Below are 26,910 nucleotides of genomic sequence, written 5' to 3'. Positions count from 1 at the left end.
TGAAGGTGAAGGAGCTGTCCTGTGTAGCAGGTGTTGTCAGTGTTCCATCCATAACCCCTTGACACTCACCATTCCTATATTCAACAGGATATTAGGTCTTTGCTCAAGTTCTTTGCCTCCTGAAAGCTCCTGTGACTCTACTGAGGGCTTTTGCTGGTTATAGGATCATGCCAGCCTGTGTGTGGAAGGTTGAAAGTGCCAGTTAGTGAACTTGGGAATAGCCCTCAATGACAGGTAGGAGCTGGTGCATACGTATCTGAGCTTCTTGGCTTTCAGGTGGGACCTTTGAGGCATGAACTCCATACACTGGGGGCAGACAGAACTCCCTGAAGTCCCCAGTGGGACTTAACACCACTTGCCCAAATCAGTAACCCACTCATTAATGCACCCTGGATTGGCTTTCTTTTCTCTGTCTCACTTCCCTACTCTCCTACCTTCTTGGGATCACCTTCCAAATAAACTGCTTGCAGATGAATCCTGGTCTGAGGCCCTCCTGGGAACCCAATCCAAGACATCTTATGACCGTGTGGATGAAAGCCACATGCTACGGGTGAAGAGGAATCTAAAACTAGCCTGAGTCCTTAGTGCTGGACTTGAGCCTTGGAATGACTTCGTCTGGACTTGTTATTTGAGAATAATAAACCTCTTATTTGGGTAAGCCACCACAACTGGTTTTCTATGGCATGCAGCCACATGTTAACTGTGACTGAGAGAGAACTGGAGGAATTTTTAGTTGAGTCTAAATGTAACCAGTCATGGCTACTAACAAGGCTGACACTCTGGATGCATGACTATTGGCCCCTTCTATGGCAGGTTACAGCTAGCAGAGTGTTTGCTTACATGTTGCTTTATTTAATCCTCATGTTAATTTTGTGAGCTAGGTATTGACAACTCCAATTCTTAAGTCCAGAGAGGCCAAATCACATTGTTACATGGCTAGTGGTGGTATCAGGACTCTGAGTCCAGTGACCTTTTGCCATGGGGAGGCGGGAACTAGGTTTTCATTCTAAGAGTGACAGATCTGTGGTATTTAGGTAGTGAGTTGACCTTTACCCGTTCCCTTTGCCTGTCTCCTGAGATCCTGTGCTTTTCTGTCATCACCTTTCACTCCCATGGGACTGGGGGCATTTGCCTGTACCAGAGGTACCCCTCCCACGTGCCAAATCTCACCAGACCTTACATACTAATCATGTTTTCCAAAACGTGCTAAACCCTGTTTAGGTCTTTGCTCAAGCTCTTGTCTTTGTCAGGAATGCTTTATCTCAGAAGTGAACAATTGCTACAGTTGGTCTGGTAACTGCATCTTCATGGTAACTGTGGGCAAGACACCCATCTCGATATGGCCCATAGTATCAAAAACATGTAGATGCATATTAAGTATTTGTAAAATTAAAATGCAGAGCCATGGTAGAATCCAAGTTGAATTCATTTTGACTCCTGTTTAAAATCATTAACATCAAGTTCCATCACACATAAAAATGAAGATCATGATAGAAGATTTCAGACAAATGAAATAACAGTCCGTTGAACATTTAATAAATTATATTCAAGCATGACTTTTTAAAGAAAGGACAAAATTATAATGTAAGTATTTATTAAAATGGTGACCATTCAAACATCATCTGAACCATACGAAATAATATGTACTTTTATGAAATGTTGAGATCATTGAGAAGCTAGGAGTTTATGTATAAACATGAGCATTTTCAAAATTCCCGACTTACATGAGAAAAGACTGTGTTCTCTTACTGGTGACTCAGGAATTATGATATACTTGTGTGAGAAGTGCTGGTGTGTGGAGACAAGGCTAGCACCCATGACCGGCTGTGCTCTGGAAAACAAGCATGCCATGCTCCCATGACACTCTGGGACAAGGGAGACAGAGTCTGATCTAGGGTGAAACTACATGCAGGGAGGACACGGAGAGGACTGCACCAGGGGTTCACTGAGGCTGGAGGACCACACAGAAAGCAGCGTGCTTTGACTTCAAAATGCATGCTAAGTGAGGGAAAGAAGCCAGGAACCTTTTCACCATTCCAGATCAGCAACTCCTAAGGTATTTATATCAAGGTAATTGGTAGTAAATATAAGTGCTCACTGGTTCTGAATCAAGAGTTTAACTATCATAACAGATTCAACTTTGAGGATAGGCTAAAACTCAACGGGGGTATCAACTCAAAAGATGCCTGTCTGGTTTCAGCTGGCAAAGAATCTATAAAAATGTTTACATATCTAGTTTTGGTAAATTTATTTCACAAAGCCATCCTGTTATTTCATAAGGACAATAAGGTAAGTCACAATACAAAATTTATAAATGAGATGAGAGAACTATTTAAATACATTTGCTGAGTAAAGACATTTTCACTAACCATAAAATCCAGTGAAACAAAAGATTAATTACACCACAGTTGTTGTCAAAAGACTTTTAGACTGTAATTTAAGTTCAAAAGGTTAAGGATTTTATAAAAACAGAACATGAAACTATGAATTATATATGAAGAGTATTTGATTAGATACAGAAAATATTAATGTGTCGTTTTCTTCCTCTTGGAAACTAGCTTTAGAAAGTAAGACCAACTCCAATTAAATTCTGACTGCCATAATTCTTTACCACTGGCACCATAATCTGGAATATCCAAAGTGATCCAATTACTTTGGCCACCAAATTAAATCACCACTGTGTTTCTAAAATAATCTAACCAGAACAAACTGGAGTAGCCTATACCTAATTGTTATACAGTATTTGTGTAAACATATCAATTTTTTTCATTATTTGTTATATTTTTCCAAAGTCCTGTTTCCCAGGGCTGTGACCATTAAATACGTCTATGGTTCCAGACACTCATGTCCATTATGAGAACAGGTGGTGGGATAAATCCATTCTGTTTTTAACATGGGTCTAGATGACTGCAAAGTCGCTATACTGGGATGGGGCTGGAGGTACCATCTGAAGATCGGAGGGATGTTCAGGGAACAGACCTCAGACAAGGGACTTTTAGCATTTTTAATTTCTCAAAAGAAACAGCCTGGGAAGGCAAAAAGTGTTCTATAATCTAGAGTACGGTGAGGAGCCCTTGCTCTCACAGCCAAATGTATGAAAACAGCATTCCTTAAAGACATGCAGGTTTACGAGCCAAGGCAAGCTTTGGCTAAATGATTGGTAGCTTTTGTTTGGCTCTGGAGGTTTCCATGGAAACAGCCTGAGAGACAGAAAAGGCAGCATTATCATCTTTATCCGTAATGCCATCTGATAAAACTACACATTGATTCATTCATGCTATCCAGAAGAGATGTATTACTTCCGATAAGCCTGGACAAAGGGAGGTATGAGTTCTATCTGGTTACGCTATCTCCTCTCTTTCCTCCATACGAAACCTTAAATTAAAATCCTGATAAAACCTCCTCTGAACATTTCCCTCAGGAACCTCTAGTTCAAGGAATGCTTCGATAATCAGAAGCCAAATGAAGACACATGAAGCACCAAATGGAGCTCCACAGCCAAGTTCTTAAAAATCATATGACACCAAGCTTCCTGTAGCTGAGGAAATTATTCTGAAGAGTATTTACAATTCTATTGTATCAGGCCTCAGCCAGGCAAGAAATACGGTCTTAAGTGTTCATTATACACAGCTGAATCAGGTGGCCCCATCCATAATTTTTCTCCCTCTTTAGATCATTTGTGTGTGTGTATGTATCTATACACTGGTACCTATATCTATGTCTACATATTTAATATACTCACAGATACCACACACCGTTATCTAATCTTGTTTCAGGTTAGTGCTTCTCAGAAAGACCACAAAAGCAGTCCTAGCTCAGAATTCTATATCTGAAGTACACAAAAATAAAAACGTCAACAATATTAAAAAACAAACCAAACAAACAAGGAGGCATGCAGCCTTTAGCACCATATTTATGATCAAGGAGGGCAAGAGTGTTGACAGAAGTCTCAAGAGGAACCCAGCTCTGAGTTTCCCCCTGGAATGGGATCCCAAATACAGAACCCTATTACAGAGTCCAGAACTTTCAAAGATGGAAAGCCTGAGAAATTCTATGAACAGAAATGTCAAAATCCATGATTTACCAGAAATAGAGGATAGGTGATCTGATGTTGTTCCTTATTCTAAAAGCACTGAAGACATTATTCCTTAAGAACAAATTGCTCACTTTTGGAGATCAGTTGGGAAATCACTGCCAGCTCAATAAACTAAATGCTGCTTCGATAAGTTAAAAAGACATGCTACACTCCCCAAAAGGACCAATGTACTCATGGAAAGTAGTTTATTAATGAGCAGTTAGCTCCCTGATATCTGTGTAATACAGACATGGGTGACACTAAAGAGATTAAACCTAGCACATACAATTGCACACTCCACATGGTGAAATATCTGAAAAACACCCAGACCTCTATGCGCCACGGCATCGGTGTGGGAATCTAAATCACAAAATAAAGTCTGAGCTTGGTCCTTTCCATAAAAAGGACTTAAAGTCTAGGGAAGGGTTTATTTAGAGATGTGCTGATAATTCTGGTGGTTTAAAGGGGACAGGTAAGAAGTTACAGGGCTACCAATGACTTTAGATATCTAATGCAAATCCCTCGTCTTATTGGTGGGAAAACTGAGGCCTCAAGATAAGTGTCAGCCCTAACCGCTGGATGAAGCATGACCAGAAGAGAAGCCATGGAACTTTTAGTGTGGTACTTTCTCCATTTTGTTTCTCTCTCAGGCTCCTTTAAATCTTAACATGTGTCACTTAATCAAGCTCCAGAAACATGACTAAGAAATAGATATGAAAAACACAGAAAATTTTACAAAGATTTTGGCAATAGTTCACATTCTGATGTGCTTAATATTAACAAGAGGGAAAACCCCAGTCATCTTTTGGTAAAAATGTTACTTCCTGCATGAAACAAGTTCCTCTTGTGAGAGCAGTTTTCGTAGGTACTGGGATAGCTCACAGCTGATGGCTTTCATATGTCCCATCTTTGGAGTAAGAGTTCAATTCGGCAGATCCTGTATCATCAGGTGGGCTGAAATGACTGCTGTCTTGGGAATCTGTATCAATACTTTTGGTTTCTGACTGAAGGTGGACAGAAACCTGAACTGCTATTTCCTGGCCTTGTTCATTCAGAGAACCGTCATCCGAGTCTCCTCCCGGTGAATTACTCCGGCCCATCTCTGGGTTAATGACATAGATGCCACCTTGAGCGTTCAAGGCAGGTCTCTCTTTAATTCTTTCTCCCATGTCATCAGGGTCATCCACTCGCACGGCCTCGAACATCTCCTCAACGAAGGCCCGACAGTTTAGAATAAGGGGAGGAAGAGGGACGCTTCTTGCCAGCTCTTCAATATAACGGGCAAACTCCATGGTCTTAAATTGTGTGACTTTGGCGAGCTCCAGAGTTTTGGCTGACGTGATGATGGGGATGCGCTTTGCAATCTCAAAGGCCTTCTGCAGCTTCTCGGCCCCTTCAGTTCTGAAGAATTCGTTGATGGCCTTCTCTGTCTTACGAAGATGGCTGCTCATCATGCACAGCCGCGTGACGTTCAAGATGAGGGTGATGGTAAAGGCAATGAGGCAAACAACCATGTAGTAGACACTCATGTCTCCTGAGGTGAAGATAACGCGCAGGGTGACGGAGTAGGAGGCACGAATGGGAGAGGCGGTGAAACACGTGTAGAGCCCTCGGTCATCGAAGGCTACGCTGGTGATATTCAGGAAGTTATCAGAAACCAACCATTTTCCACCTGATAACCCAAAAGACAAAAAAAAAAATTACAGCATAAAGAATATTACTGCTAAATATGCCGACCACCTTACCAATACTCCGTCTCTTCATGAGAGTGCCTTAACTCAAGTCTTCTATTAGGTTCTGCTACTTGTATACATCACGTAAGAAAGGGCAGACTTTTATGTCCACAGTAGGAATTTAAACAGCCCGGAACTTAAAAAAGGGAATCAAAGTCTTCCTTCCTGACATGAATGGCACATCAATTAGTAAGCACTCTGGATTATGCCCATTTTTATTGTCATCAAAATTTATCTAAATTCTATAGTTACATTTAGGAGCCATCACTACACTAACATAAAAAAAAAAAAAGAGAAATATGTAGCTATGAATATATTCATTATTCCACAAGCTGCTGTTCTACGAACTTGGGAGCTATGAGGATATCCTATGAATCCAAAGTATGATGAAGTACATACACTCCATTCATCAACCACTGTACTACGACCACAATGTAAACTCTCCAGCTTACTTGCTGATAATAGCTCAAGATTTATGAACCTTATACTAGACTGACATGCTCTTTAAACTCCTCTCACTAGAGATTCATAAAACTTAATAAAATTTTCCAGGGCTGTTACTGAAAGCATCAATGATAGATGCTGGTGGTTTTCAAAGTAAAGGCAAAACAGGAAAATGAAACTGCCATTCCACTCGGCTGGTCTCCTGCTAACCTAGGCTTTGTTTATGCGTTCAGGCTGTAATGATCACACTGACTGAATAATTCAAATCTCACAAGCGTTTGGTCTGGATCCTAGAGCCAAAGGAAATAACAGTCTAGACGAATGGGTCCATATGTGAAACCCTAAATCATGTTCAAAATACACTTTCTGGGCACCACTCTAGAGATCCCGATTCAATAGATCTACATTCTTCAGAAGCTGATTAAAAATGTTCTGTTCTTTCTAACAGTTCAAACTCTTCAATCCCTTGGTGGCCAGTTATTCAGTTTATAGAAAGTTAAAATGTTTAGCGTAGACTTTAAAAGAAAACACCATCTGTCTCTTCTTCCATTTTCCATTCTAATATGAATAAGCAAATATCCTTTATATTCCAAGAGGTGAGAGTAGCTTTCTAGCAAAAAAGACAAGAAGGGCCTTTTATGAAAGTGTAGCTTGTGAGTATCCCAGAATTTAATCTTTATCCCATTGATTTTCATGGTGATTTCTTTTTGAGGTACTTTAATGCAAGTAGTCTTTAAAAAGATCTTTCCAGTAGAATACCAGTTAAGGAAATAGTGCTCTAAGATGTGTTCACAGGTTTACTAACAGCACAATCAAATAAAAACCTGTCAAAAATGACACCTTGGTCGATTATGCTGTTTGGGCAATTTTTAAGACTGAGAGGCAAAAAATACAAGAGAAGTTCTCCTGTTTTCAAATAAATTAAGGTATAGCATGAAAAAAAGTGAGCTGGAAGGGCTTACAGAGCTCCTCCTCAGTGCCCTTCTAATTCTCAGAGGGACTAAGTTTTATGCACAGAGCTATAATCTTTAAAAAAAATATCCTGGATTTTCTCTAAAATATTTAGTAACTCATTTCCAAACAAAATTTTAAAATTTATGACAAAATTACTTAAGCTTAGCCAACCCCCTTCCTGTTGTATGCACATAGGGCTACCACACTGTATTGTGCACAATACAGTCTAGGTCAACGGGGTTGTGCGGTGCGTAGCCTGTACAGCTGTCTACAGCAGCCCTGATGTAGTCTACCTTCAATGAATAAGGAAACCAGCTCAGCAAGAGGAGAGACAATAGCTCCTTGTCATCAAGTGAACACCTTAAAAAAAATTTTTTTTTAATGTTTATTTATTTATGAGAGTGTGCGCATGTGAGCATGAGTGGGGGAGGGGCAGAGAGAGAGAGGGAGACGCAGAATCTGAGGCAGGTTCCAAGGTCTGAGCTATCAGCACAGAGCTGGACGTGGGGCTCGAACTCATGAACTATGAGATCATGACCTGAGCCAAGTCAGATGCTCAACCAACTGAGCCACCCACATGCTCCACATGTGAACACCTTTTAAATTTACAACTATTCTTTCTTCTTCTGGTTAGGCAATTATAATTATTTTGCTTTCTCTGATACCTATCAGAAATACTCCAGGCCTTCCAAAAGTTTTAACTATTCCCTTGGCACCTCATCATTGAGCTTTCCTTGTGGAACATGTCATACAACCAAGAAGACAGAAGTAACAGGAAATGAGTAACCTTGATTAGTTACCTCTGCCTCTGCCATCCAGTTGCTGTCCTTTTGAGTTGTACCAACGGACATCTTCATAGTGGTCGACTGTGAGAAGACACTCAATTGAAACACTAGTTCCCTCTTTGGCTATGATAACATCGTCTCCTGAGTGGGAACCTGCTGAGAGTTCAAAGCTTGGAGGAAATGATGAATTGAAAGAGCTATGATTTGCTCCCAGTGGGGCCATTTGGTTGAAGCCTACATCTTCCAAAACAAAAGCTGCTGGCACAATAACACTCGCCACTAAAGTGAATAAACAACAATGTGGCTTCATGGAAAAATGGGAGACAATCTTGTTTAGATTTGGAGAACTCAAAAGCTTCTATACTATAACAAGAGCACGGTGGGTAATTTATGGCTTGGTATTGGAGTTTTCCAAAAAAGTGGGAGATTCCGCTGTATTTTGAAATCTTCAAGATTAAAAGATGTGAGTGGAGACCAACCTAAAAGAAAGCCAGATATAAAGTTTAGCCAACAAAGACTCACAACAGGGTGAAATTCTATGTTCTAGAAAAGAAGAGATGTGAAATTGATAAGAATAATTGGCACTGACATCAGGGAGCAAAACATAAAGAACACCCGCCTAAAAATCTCAGAGAGACAGTAGAAAAAAGCACTGAATTAGGAAATGGCAGGCAGACCTAGATTCTGGTCCTAGCTTTGCTACTAACAAGCAATAAGACCTTGGCAAGTAGTATTCTCCCTCAGCCGTTTTCTCATCCGTCAAATCAAAGACTAGATGAGACCTCTCTAAAGACTCTTCTAGTTCTGAAAGGCTGTGATTCTATTTCACTCTGACAAATCTTAGGCAACAGGGAGCCAATGAAAGCTACAATATTTAGCTTAATGATCTTTTATTTCAACCTGCGTCATTACCATCTGTTGTTATATCAATAATGTAAATCAACTGGTACATTATAATCATGAGCCTGGAGCTCAAAATTTGAGCAATCCAAGTACATAAAATATTAGCTTTAAATAATGCAGGGATAGTTAAGGTAGTTTTTTCGTTTGTTTTAATATTAGAAAGAAAACCGTACTACTACATACACAGTTATTGACTTCTGAGGCTTTAGGATCTCTCTCTTGAGCAAGAATGTTAGACAAAAGAATTTTCCATTAATAGTTTCTTTGATATCAAGAGACAAAATACAGCATATTTAACAGTTTGTGAGAATACCAAGTTTTAGCTCAAAGTCTGCCAAATAAGCTAAGGGAGGAATTGACATCTTAAATATCTACTTGGTAGAAATGCAAATATAAAGTACAGGGAAAGATTGCCAGACAAACAAAATACCATGAACAAAGAACAAAATATCCCAGTCTAAGAGTTTATGTGATTATGATCATCTTCCTGTTAATCTGGTTCCTCTTTTAAATCAATGACTCTCAAAGAAAAATTTCAACTTCTATTTCTTTAAAAGACAGGATGAAATGCCTAGCTTTATTTCTTACAAAGGCCCAAAATAATTAGTTTTGGAAATGACTCCCCTTTATACTTACACAAAGGCTGCTTGATCACAGAACATAAAAAGCAATGGATCATTGTATTTAGCCATTAAACTCCTCAAAGTCTGAATCATAGTAAGTTGTAAATGTCATTTAATTTTCATTAGCCCTTGAAAGGTTGGCTGAATAATAATAATAATTTTCTAAATCTTGCTATATCTTTAACATTTAAGAACGGACTATTTAGAGTAAAATGAAGGACTTCAGACTTTGCTATACATAGATTGAACACATGTGTTTACTTCTATTTCCTTCCCAAACCCAAGTAAAATGACACTAAAGGAAAAACCTTGGGCATTGGAGGGGATTTTGGAAATTATGTGATCTAATCCATTCATGTCAGTGACGTGCTCCTTTAGGCTATCCTATATGTTAGCAGGAGAATCCTGGTCTCTAGTGGGACAGAGTGGTGAGTAGAAACAATGGATTTCACATTTATTGAGTGACTGTCATAAGCCAGGCACTGTGCTGGGCCCTGACGTGTGAGCTCCCAAGCTCTTTTTCAGTACAATACATACAACAACCAGTGGACATGATTTTTGTCCTTTATTCTAGATGATGGGTTCTCAATGGTGATAGGAAACGACTGTGCTGAAAAAGTGCTCCAGTCTTCCCTAGGACTGTCATCAAGAGTTCCTGTGGCTGCATCCAAGTCAGCATTTTCCCAATTTCATTCCTTTCTTCTACTGGCCATTTCCAAAATGGCTTTTTTTTTTCAACATCAGTATACAAAATTATTATTATTATTTATGCTTTTTCTTTAAGTCAACTCATTATTTTGCTTTCATACATTTTTTAAATTATTTTTTAAATTTTTTATTTAAATTCTAGTTACTATATGGTATAATAATGGCTTCAGGAGTAGAACCCAGTGATTCAGCACTAACATATAACACCCAGTGCTCATCCCAACAAGTGCCCTCCTTAATGCCCATCACACATTTAGCCCATCCCCCCACCCAACACCCCTCCAGCAACCCTGTTTGTTCTCTGTATTTAAGAGTCTCTTATGGTTTGCTTCCCTCTGTTTTTATCTTATTTTTCCTTCCCTTCTCCTATGCTCATCTGTTTTGTTTCTTAAATCCTGCATATGATTAAATCATTTATTTTAAAAGGAGAGTCTATATCACATCTGTAAATAAAAGTAACTGTACACATAAACATGATGAAAACAAAGCAGTGTTATTAACTGCTGTCTGCTAAAGGCTCTGAGCCAGAGGTCTCCTTTGTCAGGAAAAACAAAACGAAACAAATAAAACACCCACAACTCCACTTCATTCTAATACTACCTCATTTCTTATCCAGCCATCCTCCTCCTCTTTCCCACTGGTTCCACCACTGAGTTCAGAACCACAATTTTAGACTAGAAGTATACATTTTCATCTATTCTCTGGCATCCATGGAGCACTTTCTATGTATTACAGACACCACCTCTGACTTCATGGAGCTCAGTCTGGCAGGGGACATAGACACTAATTACATACAAAATATGGTAAATGCTGCCCAAGAGAAAGTACAGCATGCTACAGAAGTACCCAATGTGGGGAGCTAACCTTGTCACGGAAAGCCTTCTTGAGAAAGTGAGGTGTGCAACAGTACGTGAAGGATAAATAGGAATCGTGAATGGAAGAGAAGTGTCCTAGTAAAGGGACAGGGAAAAAGCAGAGGGATCACTGGTTAGGAAGTGTTCAGGAGAAAGAGCTACAGGTGGTGTAATGAGAAAGGGTGGACAGTGCGCTGGGTCAGCTTCCTGATTCGGGAAGCAGTCTGGGCCAACAGCAAAACTGGAGGTGGACTTTGGGAACTGGAATAGGAGCCTGAAGTGAGTGAAGAAGACCAGTGTCCAAGATGAAGGGATCAAATAGCCTGGAAGCTCAAGAGTGGGGTAGATCACCTGTAGGAAAGGTCATGTCCGCCCAGGATCAAGGCAGCTAGAGTAGAAGACACTGGAACCAGAAGAAAATGGATTTCCTCTCCCTACTGAGATGCAGCAGCTTTGGAAGAATAAATAGCCTCTATATGGAGGGTTGTGGGGCAAGCGGTGTCCTGGCAGTGTTATTGCTGTGTGGAATCCCTTCATGCAGCTTCCCTGGGTCTCCTCTCCAGTGCTGGCTCTCCATTCCACATGAATCCAGAGTATGCCTGGACGCAGGGTGGCTTTCCCCCAAGCCCCTGTAGCTCTCACCATTACACTACTCACCGGCTTTGGTATGTGCTGCTTGTATTGCTAGGGAGTCCACCCCATCTCACCTATGAGTCAGTTTCTTAAGCAAAGGGACTATATTTTTATTGCTATACTTCAAAACTAGCACATGTTCAATAAATATTTACTCATGGAGATTAGTTTAAATTTGATAGTGCCCGATGTATCTTTGTAAATTGAAGAATGTCATGCAACAGGGATAATTATTCAAACTGACGTGCATTTACTAGCACTTATTATATTCTGAGACGTCCGATACTAACAATGTCCAGAGAACTTGAGAGGCATAGTGCCTAAAGGCAGTCCTTAAGTCAACCCCAACTCCCAAAGTCTTCATCGCCATCTTGTCCTAGGAGATAATAGTAGGGATAAAAGATTATAAGCCCACAGTATCTAAGCCAGGTTGACTACTAATATCCACAGAGCTTGTTAAAAATATAGATTCCTGGGTCCCGCCCCAGACCTAGTAAGAACCTCTGGACTTGGAACTTGGAATTTATGGTGTCTAATTAGCTCCCTGGATGATCTTGAGGCAGAGGATCCATGGACTGGCATCCAGAGACTAGGACTACACTTCCTTATTTCCTCTACAATAGCATTGCCTAATGGTGCTGCAGGCTGTTTGAACACTTCCAATAAGAGAGAACTATTACTCACTTTCTATTCTGGACTTAGGTTACCCTGGATCAACATAATTGCAGGCTTCTGAGAAAGGCAGGATGACAGAGAGAAGTTCAGAGAACAGTCTCTAGAGCCAGATTTCCTGGATTTGAATCCTGATGGACTCTAACCAGCCCTGCAACTTTTGTAAATGACCTAATCTCTCTGTGCCTCAGTGCCCTCATCTTTAAAATAGGGAAAATAATAGTACCTGTTCTTATTGGACTATTGTGAGGCTTGAAGAAAATAGTATATATAAAACAGAGTCTGGTAGTAGTAATTACTAAATAACCTCTAGTTAACTTTTTTTTTTAGTTTATTTATTTATTTTGAGAGTCAGACAGTGTGCAAGTGGGCAGGGCAGAGAAAGAGGAAGAATCCTAAACAGGCTCCATGCTGTCAGCACAGAGCCCCATGCTGGGCTTGAACTCAGGAAACTGCGAGATCAGGACCTGAGCCGAAATCAAGAGTCAGACGCTTAACCATCTGGAGCTACCCAGGCGCCCCTCTAGTTATTATTACCGATTGTCCTTTCAGATACTGTGCTAAAATCTACAGCTGATGGTAAAATCATCATTTAAGATAAATGAAACACTTCTACTCAGAATACTATGCAACCATTTAAAAATCTTGGAGAGGTGGGGCGCCTGGGTGGCTCAGCCTGTTGAGTGTCCCTGTTTTCTGCTCAGGTCATGATCCTGCAGTTCGTGAGTTTGAGCCCCACATGGGGCTCGCTGCTGTCAGCCTGTCAGCGCAGAGCCCGCTTTGGACCTTCTGTCCTCCTCTCTGCCCCTCCCCCACTTACACTCTCCCAAAAATAAATAAATATTAGAAAAAAATAAAAAAAAAATAAAAATGTTGGAGAGGGGAAACATTATTATGTAATTTCAATCTGTAACTTTAAATTTCACATTTTTCTTCTGCTCATGGCAAATACTATTCTGCAATAATATGGCTCAAACAGGCACGGTAAACTGAACTTGGAGTCCAGCCATGATACATTACATTGTTTTTATGCACTCTGAGTTTGTGGCCAAGAATCTTGGTTGTGATGTGCCTAGCTTACCCTTCCCTTTTGTGAGACCTGCCTCTATGTTCTGGGGCCCTGGAGGAAGTCAACCCTTCTGCTGACTAACTAACGAGAAGCTTTGATCTTGGAATTTAGAATTGAGACACAGTGGCCGGGTTAGGGCCAATGTGAGGAAGAGAAGGGGTTGAGGCAGTCCAGTTTGGGCCACATACAAAGAAAAGCAGAGAGATAGGACAACAGGGATGGAGAAAGAGAGAGATGGGGGAGTGGAGGTGGGGGGTAGTGGAGGGGGAGGGGAAGGAGAGCAGAGGGGAAGAGAAAGAGACTGACTGAAGTGCTGCTCTGGCTCCTGACAAAATTTTGCTTCCTTCCTCCAATGTGACTTTTTTTTTTTTTTTAAAGAAATAAACATCTTTATTCAGTTTCTTTCAAAATTAAATCCACAAAAATTAAGACTGAGTATAAAAACAAGAAAGGAAATGGAGAAATGGTTAAGTAGCAGAAAAAAGATTAAATTCAGCAAAAGTGATTAAAGTGTGGCTGTGGCTACCTGGCAATCCTCATTGTGGATTTCCACCTCCTCTCCTCTTTGTACACCTGAGTGCAGTGCGCCAGCTGCCCATGTGGCCAAGATTTATGGTTCTGTTCTGTACAGACACAACCATTTGCCTTTACTAGAAGTTTCAAGAAACCTACAAGACAGGGTTTAGAAAAACACTATGAACACCCTTAAACTGCCCTTAGGTCAAAGTCTAAGGTGGCAGAAGTAGCCTGGTACGCTGATTTTGTGCCAGGAGAGCAATATGTCTGGTCAATAAAGGCAGACTCAGCCCAGGCATTTCGTGCTCCTGCCGTGGACATCCGAACACAAAGTACTTCTAGTCTGAGCTACTAAAAGACACAACCCATTTGCAAATAAGATGCTGTTGAGCAGCTGGGAGAGAAAAAAGTGGCAAAGGTATGGATGGGTCCAAGACGGTGACAGAAGCAGAAAAAAGAGTGAAGGAACAAATCACCCTTAGGATCAGAATAACTCTTCATATTAAATTTCCTTTTACTTGTGTCAGAATCAGTCTGCTACTTTCAACAAAAATTACATTGACTATGACCATGCTACTCATTCTGGTGCATTTTCAAACAGCTAAATCACAGGCCCATCATGTGCAAGGTGAAATACTGGGTCCTGCAAGGGATGTCCAGGAATTTACGAACTAGTTTTGGGACTTCCCATAATAATATCATACTTGATACTTCATTTTTTTTAATTAAAAAAATTTTTTTAATGTTTATTGGGGGGGGGGAGGGGCAGAGAGAGAGGGAGACACAGAATCTGAAGCAAGTTCCAGGCCCTGAGCTGTCAGCACAGAGGCCGACGTGGGGCTCAAACTCATGAACCTGTAAGACCATGACCTGAGCTTAAGTCGGAGACTTAACTGACTGAGCCACCCAGGTGCCCATGTCTACTATTTCTTAATGCTGCAGCTGACATTTGGAGGCTAAGAGGAAAGAGTTCAAAAAGGAAAATCAAAGTGCCACCTTCTTACAGTTAAAAAGGCCTATGCTATGCTTGTGGGTGAAGTCACTTGGTAGAATGTTTTATTACCTTCCTTCAGCATTAGTAAGAATAATAGAAAAGTGATACTCAAATTTAATCTAACTCCTTTTTCATCTTTTAGATACAGTAAAATATCAGCTTTTCTAGGATCATGAATAATCAGAAATTTAGATGATTTTACCTGACAGAACCATTCTCAATATGGCTATATCATAAGAAAGAAAGAAAAGAAAAGAAAGCGTTTAAGCTGTCATGACTAACAGAGTGCCTTGTTGCTGTTTCTGACAGCTTCTGAGAGAAGAAATATTTCCATCCTGCTCCAATTCTCAACAGGAGTAAATAAGGAAGTAATGTGGCTGATTTCCGTTCTCGTGGCTCAATATTAAGTTGGCTGAAGAAACTGCTATTTGTACAAATAGTTCTGAGATAACACAAAGCAGGGAAACACTGATGCCCAGATGGTATTGATTTTAAGTATACGGAGATATTAATGCTTTATTCTCCATAATTAAATGTGCTCTAGCTTGTATTTACTGCTCATCCACTCTTCTCTGCCTGCACTGTTACACTTGAAAAATGGAGAAGTTCCCCATGCCTGGCACGCAACGGTCAAAGTGGCATTCCAAATTGGCAAGGGGGAGAAAAAGCAAATGAAGAATAGATTTTTAGCACTCTTCCATCCTTTGCAAAAAACAAACATAAAAAACAGAGATCTGAAACATAGAAAGGTTAGTAATATTCAAACAGAAATCACCATTGTGAGGGTCATTTTCTGAGAAGTTCCTAATTCAAATGGCCCTTATGCTCCCAAGGATATCTTAGTGCCATCACACACCTCATAGCTAGCTAGCATTTGGGCACTCAGCTCAAACTTCAGCGTTTTTTCTGGCCCACTGAAAAACACCTTCCTCTGTACTTATTGGAGCTTTGCTTTAAACCCACAATTATTTTCTGTAACTGTGACTTACATCCTTCTGCCATAAGCATTTGTTGAGCTACTGGATGCAAATGACAAAGATCAATGTCAGGGGCCTAGATTTACGATCTCCTTACCCAATTTTTTTTTTTCTATAGTCCAAAAAATCAAAGTCCATATAACTAAAATAGAACTTCTCATTCTCGCCCTTAGATCTACTTGTGCAGAGTATACCTATTTTAGATGATAGCCACACGATATAATCCTTTCAATTTTGCAAGATCAAAGTTATAAGATCATCATGGCTCCTTGGTAAGAAGCATGGACTGACCTGCCTGATCTTATCCTTGGATGAAGCCATGGCTTGAGAGGCCTCAGTTTTCACATCTACAAGGTTATTTTAAGAGTAATGACCTCGTACAGTAGTTGTGAACGAATGTGGGTATATTATAAATACATGCCACTGATATTATTGTTCCACTTCCTAGGCGTTTTTCAATTAAATCATATGGTGTCCCACCCAAGGTCACAGTCCTTTTGCCTTACCTGGGTACCACACTATTCTTTTAATTTCTAAATGGGTCTCATTAACTCCAACCCTACCCCAAACACTGCTCCTCTCAGAACTGGTCCTGAACACACATCCAAGAAAGTCAAGATGATTTAAAAATCTATTGATTTTCCACTGCCCAAGAGATAAATTTCAAATGTTGGTCAGGCATCCGTAATTCTCCAGGAAGTTTCAGGAGGCAGAACAGAAGTTGCTGGATGGAGCCCAATAGTGCCTGTGTGCAGAATAATTGTTTGCTGAAGGAATGAATAGATCTAGAAGTGTGTTTTTTAGTTACACCTCTGTCACCAATCAGCTATGATCTATAGTGGTCTGTTTCCTCATCTAGAGGCTGATTATCACTATCATTCCCTTCTTTGCTTAAATCCTATAATCTTCCCAGCTTCTTGTCATGGCTCAAAGCCTTAACTATACTTGTTTTACTCTCCAATGTCTCCAAATAACCTTTTATTTTAAAGGTCTGGTTCTATATTGTTAAAGATTCCTACGTATTTTTTCTTTTTGATACTGTTGTAAATAAAATTGTTTTCTTAATGTAAAAACAAAAAAAAGTTCTGGTTCTAATTGTCCCCTTTGCTTAAAATTTCCTGCCCCTCCCCAACAATATCTTCCTGCGGAAATTCCACCCTCTACAGTATCCGACTCCAATTTCACCTTATTCAAGAAGCCCTCTCACTTAAATTGTCACCATTACCCTCTTAATTTTGGATGAATTCTTTTGCTCTCTAAGTCACCTACACACTGAGAGTATTCAATTTTAAGACTTATCAGTTTCCTTCTTCTATCAGATATGTATCTATCCAAAAGACTGTAAGCTTAAAGATGAGAGTCTAAAAACTTTCTCAGCCTTTGACATAGCATGGGATTCAACATTTTGAATTCCAATGCCCGATCAACTTGGCGGTCAGGAAGGTACTTGCTACAAATTTCTTACTGACTTTCCAGAGTCCCAGACTTACGTTAAGTGACTTACTGAGTCACTTTTCCATACGTACACCCCCAATTCCACGCAATTGCTATTGCCACAGAAAATCAGAGGAAACTACCTATTTTACACTTCTTTGGTTTTGTTTTTTTGTTTGTTTTTTGGTCTCAGACTCTGGGAAGCATTAATGGAGATTTTTGAAGATATGGAAATACAGCTTTTAAAATCTTAGTGGGGGAAACACTCTAGAGTGGATTTAGTCTTTAACTGGTTTTCCCAAACTGCGATTTTTGAGAACTTACATCAACTTAATCTGTGGTGCTTGTTAAAGATAAAGATTTGTTGGTCCCACTCAGATTTACTGATTTGGCATCTCTAAGGGCAAGGCCTGAGCATCTGCTTTTTAATGTGCATGTAGTTTTAATGACTTACAAATCAAGCCCATATTTCCTTTGATTGTCCTAACAATATTGCAATCCAGTGATTCTCAAAGTGTGGTACAAGGGCCTCTGGGGTACCTAAAACTTCTCCAAAATGATTTTCCTAATAATACTAGGATCTTATTTCCCTTTACATTCTCATTCTCATCCAATATGGTGCAATTGTCCAGAGGCTACATGATGAGTGCTATGACAAAAGAATGAACGCAGAAGGAGATGTGAGAATCTAGCTATCTTCTATGAAGATATTAAAAAGAGCTGTAAAAATGTAAAGCAATGGCATTCTTAATGATTTTTTTGTTTTGGAAAATATTGTTCATAGAAATACTATTTATTTTAACACATAACACATTTTTTAAAATATACTTTTGCAAGTTGTCTTGATATCTAAAACGGTGAATATTTATAGATACAATACACACACAAACTCCTTGTTCTTAGTAAGTTTTAAAAGTGTAAAGGGATCCTGAGACCAGAAAGTTTGAAAGCTGCTGCTAAAATTATCAGTGGTAGCATTTAAAATTTTTTAAAAATGTTTGTTCATTTTTTGAGAGAGAGAGAGCGCATGTGTGAGGAAAGGGCAGAGAGAGAGAGAGAGAGAGAGAGAGAGACAGACAGACAGAAAGACAGACAGAGAACCCCAATCAGCTCCAGGCTCTGAGCACAGAGTTCGACGTGGGGCTTGAACTCACAGACTGTGAGATCATGACCTGAGTCGAAGTTGGCTGCTTAACCAACTGAGCCACCCAGGCGGCCCCCACCACTTTTTTTTTTTAGCAGCAACATTTTAAGTGTAAGATTAAAGACATGGTTAAGTGACTTACCAATTCACTTTCGTACTTAAACCCCAAATTCCATGCAATTTCTATTGCCACAGAAAATCAGAGGAAACTACCTATTTTATACTTCTATGGGTTTTTTGTTTGTTTTTTTGGAATAGGCATTTTTAACAAGCTACCAGGTGATAGCAATGCCCTTAAGTTTAAAGAACTACCATCAAAAGCAAAGGAATCTGAATGGTTTCAGGAAGTGACAATTATTATATATGGACATTGAGATGTTAATTCTGAAGGCAACAAGATGGAAGCTGGAAGACGGGTTGTTGAAAAGACCACATCCCTTCACCTTTCTGGGACTTAATTTTTCTCATCTATACAATGAAGGTGTCTATAATGCTCTTCTGGCTTTTAGTCCGAGTTTCATGCATCCTCCCTGCTCAAAGACAACGGAAGAGATGTATCTTTCTGATGGTCAGTTATAATCTTAAAGTCATAAATCAGAGCATATCACTCTTCTGCATAGAAACCTTCAATTGTTTCCAAATGTTCTCCAAATAAAAGTCAAACTCCTTGTACTGGCTCATAGACACTACAAGATTTGTCTCATTCAAGTCTCTGGCCTCATTTTCCTTCCTCTTTTTGGGCCCGTAACAGTAGCCTTTTTTCTTTTCCTTGACCTTGCTAAGTTTGTTACCACTATAAGGCCTTTGCATTTGCTATTCCTTCTGCCTCAAATGCTCTCGAGATCTTCATAAGGATTACTCCCTTTGTTCCATCACATTATGCTGTTTAATTTTCTTTAAAGTACTCACAACCATCTTTTTATTTACTATTTTAGATATGAGTGTTGCTTGTTGACTTGTTTAAGGTCGGCCTCGCTCCAGAATGTCAACTACTAGGGCGCAGGGCCATAGTCGGCTTGAAATCCAGTGTGTTCCAGGCCCCCAGGGTGGTACCTGGCGTAGCTTATGCTCAGTAAACGTACGAGGGCTGAACTCCCGCAGCTCAGGCCTGGCGTTCAAAAGGACGGCGGACATCCTAGCTCCCTTCACGTCGGACCCCGACCCACCGGCTCAAACCCATGCCTCAGCACCTCCAGTACCTCCGTCGCACGACCCCGCCCGAGCCTTCACTTACCAGACTGGCACTCAGCTTGGTCCTGCCCGAGCGGTGGCTTGACCCGGAAGTGCTCTCGAGCAGGCGGGACCAACTCCGCGCCGAGAGAGTACTTCCGGGGCAGCAGGAGCAGCTTTTCGGCAGCCGCGGTCCGGGTGAGGGTGGCTGGGGAGTGGGTGTGGGGTTTCTAGGGAGGAGGCAGGCGGCGTGCGGGGGTTGGGGGTTCGGGGCCGGGCGGTCTAGGTGGCTGGGTAGGGGCAGGAGGTAGCCTGGGGCTGGGCGGCCGACCCCCCCACGGCTGGACGCGGAGCCTATGAAGCGCTTTGGTAGTTGAAGCGCTACGTTTGGGTGCGGAACTCTTCGTCGTTTTCAGCGTCGGAGAAGTTGGGAGTGCTTGTTGATCCCAGAGCTCCGGTTTGGGATCTGGTCTTGTGTGTGCGAACAAGTGAGGACGTCTGCTGTCTGTCCGTCTAGAGAATGCTGTGTTAATGACAGTAATGACACAACCACCGCCTCCGTCCTAATAGCAACTGTTACCTATGTGCCAGTCTCTGTTCTGAGAGCCCTTCGCGTACCCCGTGTGGAGGAACCTTTGTAGGAACCCTGCCAGGCAGGTGTTGTAGCCTGTGTTACTGTTGAGGAAACGGAGACGCAGCTAGCAAGGTGAACTGACTTTGTCGCAGTTACCGCCCCCCCCCCCCCAAAGTTGGAAGAAAGTCTAATTCCGGAGCCCGTACTTGTAGCTGCTAAGCTAAACCCTTTCCATTTTGGTAACTGTGCGGCTGGAAGTTTCCAGGGAAAATGGGGGGAGGTATATATCTATATATGTGTACATGTAAATGTGTACATTTATATTTTTAAGAAATATGACTCAGCCATTTAATTTTACTTGCAATGTTTCAGCTCTTGGAGTCTTTTCACTCCACTTTTGAAAATAACACATTATAGGATGTTTGGAAAACTTACAAAAACATTAAATAGTGCAGTGCCATATACCTGAAATTTATTCCCCCCTCCCTTTCCTGTTAGAGTATGAATCCATTAAGAACAGGGATAGCACAGCTATTCTAATAATGAAAGCGATGGTAATGATAATGTGAACAGCCAGCGCCTTTCCACCTAGCCAAATGTCTAGCACATTCTAGGTGCTCATTAAGTCGTTGTGGCACAAGTGAAAGAATAGAGATAACCAGTATTTAATGTTTTGAACTATGTCTTTCCAGTCTTTTATAAAATCATATAAATTACTTATGTAATATGTTTGTTATATATACTGTATAGTAGTTGCCCCTTATCTGCAGGTGCCCTGTTCTAGGATGTGAGATAATAAAATGCCTGTGTGGTGAGGTGAGGTGAGGTGAGGTGAAGGATGCAGGCACAGTGATGTAGCTAGCATTAGGCTACTGTTGACCTCCTGACAAATCAGAAGGAGGAGCATTTGCTTCCAGACAGTGGTTGACCGCAGGTAACTGAAACCTCAGATAAGGGGGACGACTGTATATGGTATACTATTTAAAAAACATATATTGTTATATGTTGTACCTTGGAAAAAGCATAAGGAAAGTGAAATGAATAGTGTAAAAAAGGTACATATTTCGGTACACAAAGCATTGAATTTTATGCAGCAACTGTGGAGTCTTTCCTGTTAGGCTCTTGGAGTAAATGGGGTAGAAACTGTTTTCTAAATTAATTCTCAGTCTCCAAAGCTTGGTACATAGTAGGTACTCAAAAAATGTTTGCAAGTGAACGAATGGATATTTCAGAGTGGGCTTGTATGTGTGTGGGTAGTTGCATCTAGATTTTTTTTTTTCTATGTGTTTTGGGAATGTGTAATGTATGTATATCATATACCCATATGATCTAGGCTCCATGGTGTTGTACAAATCTACCTTTCTAGCCTTATGCCTTTCCATCATTCTCCATGCTATATTAACTACTGTTTTTTGTCCATGTTCCATGTCCATTCTGTTCACACTTCTTCCTGTGTGTTGTTTCCACACCCTTGAATTTTCTCATTGACACCTTCACCTGTCACAATCCCAAGTGCTCTTTAAGGGAAGCGCTGCAAGCTCAGACACCTACAGGGTCTAATCAGGTAACAAATGAGTCAAGTAGATTTAGGTGGAGATTGGAGGGAGCTAGATAACATTTTGACTAAAAGGCTCAGCAACTCTTTGGCTTGAGCTAATTATTACCATGTCAAAAGTGGGCCCGGTGCTACCAGATATTTCAACTTTAAGGGAAGTTGAAAATCTATATTCATATATATATATATAATATCTGATTTTTAAGTGTTAGCAATTAGTACAAATGTTTAAACACTGTGCAGGCCAGGGGCGCCTGGGTGGCGCAGTCGGTTAAGCGTCCGACTTCAGCCAGGTCACGATCTCGCGGTCCGTGAGTTCGAGCCCCGCGTCAGGCTCTGGGCTGATGGCTCGGAGCCTGGAGCCTGTTTCCGATTCTGTGTCTCCCTCTCTCTCTGCCCCTCCCCCGTTCATGCTCTGTCTCTCTCTGTCCCAAAAATAAATTAAAAACGTTGAAAAAAAAATTTAAAAAAAAATAAACACTGTGCAGGCCAAACAAAAACATTTATAGGCTGGGTTTAGCAGTCATTCCAGTTTGTGACCACTATTCTATGCTTATTTCAGATACTTTGTACATGAATCATATTGTCTGATTCCAGCAGACTTTTTTTCCTCTGTTCTTTTAGTATTTTATGTGTATCTCCATTATAGTGCTGTTTCCAAGCTGCCTTAGTTCTTAGTATGTGCGTCTTTTCTAGCACATTAGAAATGTTTTGATGGCTTGGATTGGGTCTAATTCTCTATTAGTAAATACTGGTATAAAATAAATACTTACATATACCTAAGGCTTTGGTATGTGTATAAGTATGTACTTGTGAGATACATTGATTTCTCCTCTGGGAATATTTGGCTATCTTGGAAACCAACATCTACTTTTTGTAAAAATACCAGTAGCATCTTGCCTTTAATTGCCAAAGAGATGTACTTATGAAAGGGACTGAATTGGTTAACATTGTTATTCAAAAGCAGATTTGATTTAGATGCTATCTGATGGCTTAAATTTCATCATCTTATCTCTCAGAAGTTTAAGTAGAAATAGTTAATACCAAGATTTTTGAGTGACAGTCAATAAAAGGAAAAATTGATACATTGGATGTCATTGAAATGAAAAACATTTGTTCTGTGAAAGACCCTGTGAGGAAGATGAAAAAATAAGCTACAAGCTGGGGCAAAATATTTGCAAACCACATGTCTGACAAGGGACTTGAATCTATAATACATAAAGAGCTCTCAAAACTCAACAGTAAAAAAAAAAAAAAAAATCGAATTAGAAAATGAGCAAAAGATACAAATAGGTATTTCACTGAAGAGGCTATCCAGATGGCAAGTAAGCACATGAAGAGACGTTCTAAATCATTAGCCTTTAGAGGCATGCAGCTTAAAGCCACAGTGAGATTATTATTACACACCTATCAGAATGGCTCAAAGATAAACTGCAAATGCTGGTGAGAATGCTAAGAAACTTGGATCACACACACATCACACATCGCTGACAGTGTAGACACATCACTGGTGGTAATGTAAAATGGTACAGCTACTCTGGGAAAGAGTGGCAGTTCTTATAAAACTGAACAAGTACTTAACGTGTGATCCAGCAGTTGTTCCCTTGGTCATTTATTTCAGAGAAATGAAAGCTTACGTTCCCGCAAAAAGCTGAACATTGATGTTCGTAGCCGTTTTATTTGTAATAGACCCAAACTGGGAATAGCCCAGGTATCCTTTGATGGGTAAATGGTTAAGCAAACTGAAATACATCCATACTGAGGAATACTACTCAGCAAAAAAGGGAAGAAACTATTGACACAGTAACTTGATGGATTTTGGGGGACTTAGGCTGAGTGAAAACAATCTCCAAAGGTTACATACGGAATGAATCCGTTTATATAACATCTTGTGTAGAGAGGGAGAACAGATCAGTGGTTGCTATGGGTTGGTGAGGGTGGGGTGGGATGTGTCTAAAAATGATAACCTATGGGGTGCCTGCGTGGCTCAGTCGGTTAAATGTCTGACTCTTGATTTCAGCTCAGATCATGACCTTGCAGTTCGAGGTTTCGAGCTCTGCGTTGGGCTCTGTGCTGACAGTGTAGAACCTGCTTGGGATTGTGTCTCTCCCCCTTGCTCTCTGCCCGTCCTCTACTTGCTTGCTCTCTCTCTCTCTAATTATATAAACAGTAAAAAATGGATAACTTGGGATCCTTGTGATTGAACTGTTCTGTATCCTGACTGTGGTGATGGTCACACAAATCTGTACATATGATAAAATTTCATAGAACTGAATACACATACATGAGTGTCTATAAAACTGATGAAATTTGAATATGGTCAGTGGGTTGTATCAGTTTCCTGGTTGTCATATTACACTGTGGTTACACAAGTTGTTGCCATTGGAAAAACCTGGGTGGAGGATATTCAGATCTGTCTGTATTTTTTATACCTGCATGTGACTATGATAATCTCAAGATAAAAAGCTTAAATAACTTACACCTAAAAACCCTATAGAATTAATTTTTCCTTTGGCTTTTATTTTACCAGGCAATGATCTAGTCATGTCGGATAAAAATGATATTGAAACTCCAGTGGTAACTGAAGCAACCTCCATCCTTGAAGATGAGAAGTATGAGCCAGCCAAGAGTTCTGAGTCTGCTGACCAAAGTGTCAAGCCAGAGGATAAATCGGAACCTGTAGTTTTCACTCGGAAAAGACCAGAATCCAAACCTTCTATCGATCTTGAGACTCCAGAAGTTCTCCCTGTTGAGGCATCACAGGCTGCAGGCAAAGTAAAGTGTTTATTAAAACATTAGAATTAAAAGTTTGGGTTAATGGGGCACCTGGGTGGCTCAGTCAGGTAAGCGTCTGACTTCAGCTCAGGTCATGATCTCACAGTTCGTGGGTTCGAGCCCCGTGTCAGGCTTGTGCTGACAACTCAGAGCCTGGAGCCTGCTTCCGATTCTGTGTCTCCCTCTCTCTCTGCCCCTCCCCCGCTCATGCTCTGCCTCTATCTCAAAAATAAACATTAAAAACAATAAAAGTTTGGGCTGAAAGGGATGTGGAATCAAAACCAATTTAAGATTACCTATTTCTTTTCTTTGAAAGCCATAAAACACAATTTTCTCAGTTTTATAAATACCTTTAGGAGTAGTTGCCTTTGCTACATGGTGCTTAAATGCAGGTAACATACATCTGTCAGCCAAGCAATACATTTTTTTTTTTTTTTTTGAGAGAGAGGGAGAGCGCACATGTGCGCAGCGGGGAGGGGTAGAGGGACAGGGAGAGAGAATCTTGAACGGGCTGCATACCCAGTGTGGAGCCCAACGTGGGGCTCCATTTCAGGACCATGAGATCATGACCTGAGCCGAAATCAAGAAGTTGGGCACTCAATTGACTAAGCCTTCCTCAGTTTGCCACCAAGCAATATGATTGTTTAGCTAAATGTTATGTATTTGTTCATCTGTATGTTGGGCTAATAATTAGATACCTTGCCTATATACTCTCTTATTCTCTACTTTTCCATTTTCTTTTGCCTTTTGTTTTTCTGCCTACTGGGAAGAATAGGAGACTGTTTCCAAAGATGTACCTCAGACTGGATGGGGATATTGGGGCAGCTGGGGCAAATCCTTACTCTCTTCAGCCTCAGCTACAGTAGCTACAGTAGGTAAGGTCATCCATCATTTTATTAGTTTTTGCGTGTGTTTTGCTATAGATCTGTGTTAAAAATGACTTTATTGATAATTCCTCTTCCATCTCTACTTAAGGGCTTTATAGTTTAAAAATTGGTCAGGAAGGATAGGCTGGTTTATAGTACACCCAGAGTTTGCAGCAGCCTTTTCTCATTAGCATTCTTTACTTAGAGTTTCTCATTGACCAAGAATTGTTAATATGAAACTATCTGTGGTGGTACTGAATCAAGTTTGTCATTTTGTTTTGTTTGTTTGTTTGGTAACATTACACTCCCAAACATTAGTTACGTATGGTCAAAATAGCGTGTCTATGGCTATGGTGATTTTAACCATCTGCAGGTTTGTTTCTTCAGTTTTGGTGACTAATAGTAAGTAGTATTCAGGCATAAAAATGTTACCATTTTTCTCATTAGGCCAAGGTATTTCAAATGTCATTGAGAAGGCAGAGACTTCTCTTGGAATTCCTAGTCCCAGTGAAATTTCAGCGGAAGTCCAGTGTGCAACAGGTCAGTATGTGGAAACATTAAGACCTAGAACCATGGGTCAAAATAGAACAGTTGAGCTTGTTCTTCGGTATATATTTATTGAGTGTCTGATATTCAGGACATCATGGGACTGGTGAGAAAGGGGATTGGACTTTGACTAACAGGTCTGTGTTCTTTAACCACTTTGCTGACATGGGATGATATTTTATATGTCAAAAGATGGTTACAAACATTAAATAAGGCCATGAGTGTAGAATATAAAAGTTGCCTAGTGCTGTGTTTGGCACAATCGAGTATGACCCCAAGAAGAGTTAGCTGAGTTGGATCCTGTTGTGGCACAAAAAATATTTTAATGTGTTTCGTTTGGGGATTTATTTTTTTGTGTTTGAATATTTATGAGGGTGAAATTTAATTTTGGGCACCTGTTTTGATCATTGTACTCTCACTTAAGCCACAAAGGGAAGAGTTTTGAACCAGGGATCAAGATGGCCTAGGACAAGAAAACAGAAAACTTTTCAGGCCCTAATACTGCTTTCTCCATCTCTTAGGGGCTTTATTGTCTCCCACTCTTCTCTTTGATCATCTCATTTTTTCTCCCAAATATGCATACTTTTCTAGGACAAAATTTAAAATATGCCATATTTTAGAAAGTTAGATTTATGGATTTTATGATTTATTTGCATGACTAATTAAATGTAAATTAGATGCGGGTGTATAATTTACATCTTTATAAGAGTAAAGTTTACTCTTTTTAAGTATACAGTTTATGTGTTTTGATGAACATACAGTCCTGTTTACACAATATACTTGCAGTCCACTGTGATATACAGTATAGAATATTTCCTTAATCTGTATAGATAATCAAAATATAAGAATATTTTCATCACCCCCCAAAAGACTCCTCATGGCCCTTTGTGGTACTCCCATCACTTA

The 26,910-nt window shown here is 40.2% G+C and overlaps 2 protein-coding genes across 5 annotated transcripts in view; one reads left to right on the top strand and one right to left on the bottom strand.

Annotated features, from left to right (window-relative positions):
• Positions 1–1,514: 1,514 nt before the first annotated feature.
• MFAP3 (microfibril associated protein 3) lies at positions 1,515–19,881 on the bottom strand. Of its 3 annotated transcripts, XM_058720924.1 has the most exons (4): positions 19,753–19,863; positions 12,003–12,088; positions 8,007–8,470; positions 1,515–5,747 (listed from the first exon to the last, which is right to left on the bottom strand). In XM_058720924.1, exons 3-4 carry the CDS (start codon positions 8,299–8,301, stop codon positions 4,954–4,956), a joined length of 1,089 nt encoding a protein of 362 aa, XP_058576907.1. In that variant the 5' UTR covers positions 8,302–8,470; positions 12,003–12,088; positions 19,753–19,863; the 3' UTR covers positions 1,515–4,953. The 3 variants fall into 3 exon arrangements, with proteins under 3 accessions (XP_058576907.1, XP_058576899.1, XP_058576917.1); XM_058720916.1 differs by lacking the exon at positions 12,003–12,088 and having other exon boundaries at positions 19,753–19,881; XM_058720934.1 differs by lacking the exons at positions 12,003–12,088; positions 19,753–19,863 and adding an exon at positions 13,980–14,169.
• FAM114A2 (family with sequence similarity 114 member A2) overlaps positions 19,829–26,910 on the top strand; it is a 32,437-nt gene continuing 25,355 nt past the window's right edge. Inside the window, exons 1-4 of one of the 2 annotated variants that reach the window (XM_058720907.1) lie at positions 19,829–19,886; positions 24,348–24,592; positions 25,368–25,467; positions 25,906–25,998. In XM_058720907.1, coding sequence (XP_058576890.1) covers positions 24,362–24,592; positions 25,368–25,467; positions 25,906–25,998 — 424 coding nt within the window. In that variant the 5' untranslated portion in view covers positions 19,829–19,886; positions 24,348–24,361. Of the gene's footprint in view, positions 19,887–20,063; positions 20,395–24,347; positions 24,593–25,367; positions 25,468–25,905; positions 25,999–26,910 lie in introns of those variants that run through there. The other variant, XM_058720901.1, reaches the window with a different exon arrangement.

Source organism: Neofelis nebulosa, chromosome 1 (assembly GCF_028018385.1).
Source record: "Neofelis nebulosa isolate mNeoNeb1 chromosome 1, mNeoNeb1.pri, whole genome shotgun sequence".
Taxonomy (NCBI): domain Eukaryota; kingdom Metazoa; phylum Chordata; class Mammalia; order Carnivora; family Felidae; genus Neofelis; species Neofelis nebulosa.
Note: the sequence above shows the minus strand (reverse complement) of the source record. Positions and strands in the feature narration are given on the sequence as shown.